Genomic DNA, 5,460 nt, shown 5'->3' on the forward strand with positions numbered 1-5,460 from the left:
GAAAGAAGGAAGGAAGGAAGGAAGGAAGGAAGGAAGGAAGGAAGGAAGGAAGGAAGGAAGGAAGGAAAAAGAAAGTAGGTTTGGAACAGGAAATAATCTTAAGACTTCATTTTGCTCAACTTCTTTATTTTAGAGAAGAGGAAATTGAGACTCAGAGTTTAAATGACTTTACCTACGGTCACAGGGGGTAAGTTGGAAGAGCTGGGATTTGAGCCCAAGTCATCAGCTTTAAATCCAACTCTTTTCAGTGTACCACATGACCTCAATGTTCTCTAGGATGATTTCTCCAATGTTCTGTATAAGGTGAGTTTATAAAGAATTTTCCACATGAACTAAAATTTCTCTCCATTATGAATTCTCTGGTGTTTAGTAAGGGAAGATATGTGGCTAAATGCTTTCCCACATTCATTACATTCATAGGGCTTCTCCCCAGTATGGACTCTCTGATGTTTAGAAAGGGAAGACCTGTCAATGAAGGCCTTCCCACATGCATTACATTCATAGGGTTTTAATCCAGTATGAATTCTCTTATGTTGAGCAAGATTTGTGCTCCGGCCAAAGGCTTTCCCACATTCATTACATTCAAAGGGTTTTTCTCCCGTATGAATTCTCTGATGTTGAGTAAGGTATGTGTTTCGGCTGAAAGCTTTTCCACATGCATCACATGCAAAGGGTTTCTCTCTAGTATGAACTCTGTGATGTTCAGTAAGGGATGACCTGTGAGGAAAGGCTTTCCCACATACACTGCATTCATAAGGTTTCTCTCCAGTATGAATTCGTTGATGTTTTGTAACAGATGACCTGTCATTAAAGGCTTTCCCACATACAATACATTCATAGGGTTTCTTTCCAGTATGAATTAGCTGATGTTGATTAAGATGTGTGCTGCGGCTAAAAGCTTTTCCACATTCGTTACATTCATAGGGTTTCTCTCCTGTATGGATCCTCTGATGCAGAATAAGTTGTGTATTCCATCTAAATGGCTTCCCACACTTATTACATTTATAAGGTTTCTCCCCTGTGTGAATTCTCTGGTGTCGAGTAAGGTGTATACTCTGAATGAAGGCTTTCCCGCACTCATTACATTCATAGGGTTTTTCTCCAGTATGGATTCTTTGATGTCTACTAAGGGATGACCTGCCAGTGAAGGCTTTCCCACATTCATTACATTTGTAGGGCTTCTCTCCTGTATGGATTCTCTGGTGTTTATTTAAACATGACCTTTCACTGAAATTTTTTCCACATTCATTACATTCGTAGGTTTTCTCTCCAATGTGAATTTTCCAGTGCCTGCTGAGAGATGACTCCTTATTGAAAGCTTTTGGACATTCATTGCATTTGTAGGATTTTTTTCCAGTATGATATTGAATAAAATCTAGATGGAACATGAATGAGTTTCCACATTCGTTGTAGTTATATATTTTCTTTCCTGAGGAGACCCTATTACATTTAATCAGGTTTGAATTTTGTTTGAAGTTTTTCCCACGTTTGTCAAATTTACAGAGAGTCTTTTCTACAGGTACTTTCTGTTGTAAAGCAAATACTGATCCCCGTCTGAATCTTCTCACAAATTTATTATTTTCATGGTTAGTCACCTTGTTAGTTTTCATATGAGTTATTGCCATTTGCCTGGAAGATCTCTCCTGGTTGCCCTGTTGCTTTTCTAACATAACATCATATTCCCAAGTTTTTCCCAACTTCAAATCTTGGCAACTATCCTTTTTACATTTTTCCTGGGATAATTCTTCCGTAGAAATGATCTGCTTTGTAGTTGACTTCTCTCTTTTAGGCCTAGTCTTCCAATCTGAAATAAAATAAAAGAAATAAAAAATACAAATTTACTTCTTTTCTGTGCTTGGAAAACAAAGCATCAAGGAAAACAATCTTTGCACTGGGAAGTCCTACTCCAAATGCCTCATTGAGATGGGAGAATAAGCTTAAGTTCTTGAAGATGTTTGCTACTAGTAGGTGATAGGTCCTGCCAAGCTGGAAATAATTCAATTATGAAGATAGCCTTTAATGTGTTTGTTCCCCTATCACCAGCAGAGCTAAATTCGAAGAGTTGGCCACCACATGATGGATCTTCTTGAAATATTATAGCATGATACCTTACATGGGTATAGCAATATATAGTTTACAAAGAGCTTTTACATGCATCAGGCTTTAATACAAGAAGTCCATGAGGTATAGAGGGCAGCTAATGCCATCATTATTTTTTAATTTACCCAAAGTCAATAGCAATTTAATGGCAATTAGGAAAATATGTCATTTTTCCATATGTCCCACTTCAGTATACCATGACACCTAGTTAGTTGTGAAATAGGAATTTTCTTTTTTTAATTAAGTTTTTTATTTAATTGATTAATTTAGAATATTTTTCCATGTTTACATAATTCATGTTCTTTCCCTCCCCTCATCCCACCCCCTCCCATAGACAACAAGCAATTCTACGGGGTTTTACATGTGTCATTGATCAAGACCTATTTCCATATTATTATTTGTACTAGAGTGATCCTTTAGAGTCTACATTCCCAATCATACCCCCATCAAACCATATGATCAAGCAGTTGTTTTTCTTTTGTGTTTCTAATCCCACAATTCTTTCTCTGGATGTGGATAGTGTTCTTTCTCATAAGTTCCTCAGAGTCATCCTGAATCATTGCATTACTGCTAGTAGAGAAGTCCATTATGTTCAATTGTGTCACAGTGTATCAGTCTCTGAATACAATGTCCACTAGACCATATTGCTTGTCAACTGCCATTAAGATGAAACTAAAGATTAAGATGGCAACATAGCATGACATCAATTTAAATAAAGTATGCATATAGGCTCAAACAAGTGAAAAAAACAAAAAGAACCTATAATTGTAACTAAGAACCACTATATTTTTTTGGGAAATCTGAGAGAGAAGGGAGGAAGTGAAGAAGACTTGAGATAGGGAGATGTTTTGCTTTTCCTTATAGAGTTGGGGAATTCCTGAAATTGTAGTCTAGGAGTTTCTCACAGAAAAATTCTAGAACAGGTTATTAAATAGATGACTTGTAAACATTTAGAAAAGGAAGAAAATTCATGACGCCAATAAATAGTCATGCAGAATAATTCTATTCGGAATAACTTCATTTTCTTTTTAATAAAACTTCTAGATAAGAAGAATGAAAATTCTGAAATCTAACATTCTGATTTTTGGTTATTATCACTTCCCAACAACCTATTCTACCTATAAATTCCTCTCTTGTAACAAACAATTAAACAAAGCAAAACAATACAGCAAATTTAACTGACTGGGACTATTTAATAATCTGTACCCATAGTACAACACATTTTTTTCAAGATGAAGGCATATTTTATCATCAGTCCTCTAGAACCATGATTAGTCATTACGCTCAATCTGAATGATGTCTTCAAATCTTATTTTCATTTATATTGTTGTTGTCATATATGTTGTTCAGTTGATTCTGCTCTATATAAGTTAGTATGTCTTCTCATTTTCTTATTTTTTTCAGGTATTTTATTTATAATTTCATTAGTCATTATTTGACTGATGGGCACCTGTTTGTTTTTGTTTTGTTTTGGTTTTTTTGCTGCTACAAAAATGTAATTCCATGAATATTTGAGTACATGTAGAATCTTTCTACTATTGACCTTCTTGGGATATAAGCTGTATCAAAGGTACAAACAGCTTATTCACTTTATCCATGTAATTTCAAATTGTTCTCCAGAATTGTAAGAGCAACTCATAACTTTGCTAATTATGTTTGTAGTATGTTTGAATTCCACAATCTCCCCATTAAAACTAGAAGGAAAAAACCTCTTATAACAGATAAGCATTCTCAAATAAAACAAATCCATACAGTGGCTGTATAAAAAAAAGTATGTCTTTTTCTGTACCTTGAGTCTGTCATTTCTGTCACGAGAAGGTTATTATGCTTTATAAGTCCTCTGGAAAAGTAGCTGGTTATTGCTTTGAACAGAGTTCTTAAGTCCTTTAAGTTGTTTTACTTACACAGTTGTCACTATTTATAAATTGTTCAATTGGTTCTAATTACTTCATTATGTATCAGTTTATATTTCCTAGGATTTTCTGGAATTCTCATTTCTTATAATGCCCCAATACAGTCATAAAGCACAACTTATTCAACCATTTCCTAATTTATTTCCAGTTCTTTGGCATTTGATTTGATTTTGTTTTGTTTTAAGGTTGAAAGCAATCCCTACTTTCCTCTATTCTGATCCCTTCCATTTAAGACTTGTTATTAAACCAACTTTAGTTAAATAAACACAGTCAGATAATCTTTTGTAACAGTAAAGGGGGCCAGAAGGGAGAAACCATCAGCTCCTTGATCAGTCAGTTAGGGTTGCTCTGAGGGTTAACTAACCAACACACTTGGCTAACCATTGTAACACCTTCCCTTTCTGATTTACCCTTTGTAAGAGTTTTCTTCATAGGTACCTTGGTATCTGAGTTTCAGCCTGCAAAGTTTAGTTCTGAAAGATAGCTGAAAAGCTGAGCTAGACTAAGTGTAGGATGGTCATTTGTAGACTTAAATTGCTACATAGGCACATGCAATTTTTAAGCTCAGACATCCACCACTTAATCTGGTAAACTCCCACCAGCTCAAACTCATGTTTCTACTACTATCCTTAGCTTTTATGAAATCTATTGGTTACAGACTCATTCATATCATTAGTTGAAATACTTTATATATCTACTGAATTCATCAAGCAAGAGTTTTTAGATCTAAGATTCTATGATTCTACCACAGTATTTTTCTGAATCTGTTATGTCAATGATGTGAGTATTTTCTTCACTTGCACACAATTCAGTCCATCTGTTTCTTCTCATCTGACACGATTCTTGTCCATGTTCATCCATAGGCAAAATTCTATGATTCTAAGGTCTCATTTATTGAGGCTGTACCTTAAGGATTACAAAAATTAAAGAAAGAATGATACTGATAAAAACATAAGTCTTTCCTTCCCCTAGGGGCTCTGTCTGCTTCTCTCTTCTACCTACTGGAAGGGCTCAGTGCAGTTTATTCCCACTACTACCACCACATGCTAAGGGTGGGGTGGGGTGTGTGGAACAAGTGTGGGAATTCTGAGGGCAAGAAAAAAAAGAGAATTTCTTATCACTGTTTGGGGAATACAGAAGAGCATCAGTAGACCCTTAAAAGAATCCTTCCTGATAGTTTTCATCTTTTCAGGGCCTTGTCTGTTCTCAGGTTCCTGACATGTTTTCTACTGCCCTATGGAGGATTTCAGTATTATATGTTTATGTGTTAGGTAACTAAATAGATGGCATGGAGGGCTACAATTCAATTTAACAAATATTTATTAATTACATTCTAAGTGAAGGGGAATCATGCTAAGTGCTTGATATTGTGTGGAGTGGAATTTTGGGGGATCTTACACCCCCAGAAATCACTCTAATGAGCAGACAGGAGACTTAGATAGATGCT

General features: G+C 35.4%; 1 protein-coding gene across 1 annotated transcript; it reads right to left on the bottom strand.

The window, feature by feature from the left end:
* Positions 1-193: 193 nt before the first annotated feature.
* LOC123256641 (zinc finger protein OZF-like) lies at positions 194-4,874 on the bottom strand. The gene is made up of 2 exons (XM_044685228.1): positions 4,760-4,874; positions 194-1,804 (listed from the first exon to the last, which is right to left on the bottom strand). The coding sequence occupies exons 1-2, from the start codon at positions 4,872-4,874 to the stop codon at positions 333-335; spliced, it is 1,587 nt and encodes a 528-aa protein (XP_044541163.1). The 3' UTR covers positions 194-332.
* Between the last annotated feature and the right edge of the window lie 586 nt (positions 4,875-5,460).

Source organism: Gracilinanus agilis, unplaced genomic scaffold (assembly GCF_016433145.1).
Source record: "Gracilinanus agilis isolate LMUSP501 unplaced genomic scaffold, AgileGrace unplaced_scaffold7608, whole genome shotgun sequence".
In the NCBI taxonomy this organism is placed as follows: domain Eukaryota; kingdom Metazoa; phylum Chordata; class Mammalia; order Didelphimorphia; family Didelphidae; genus Gracilinanus; species Gracilinanus agilis.

Bases quoted from the DNA above. Each gene is read 5' to 3' on its own strand.
- LOC123256641 (XM_044685228.1), bottom strand. From the start codon at position 4,874: ATGGATGAACATGGACAAGAATCGTGTCAGATGAGAAGAAACAGATGG. The intron at 1,805-4,759 runs GTAGAATCATAG...ATTTTATTTCAG, and splicing joins AGATTCAGAAAAATACTGTG to ATTGGAAGACTAGGCCTAAA.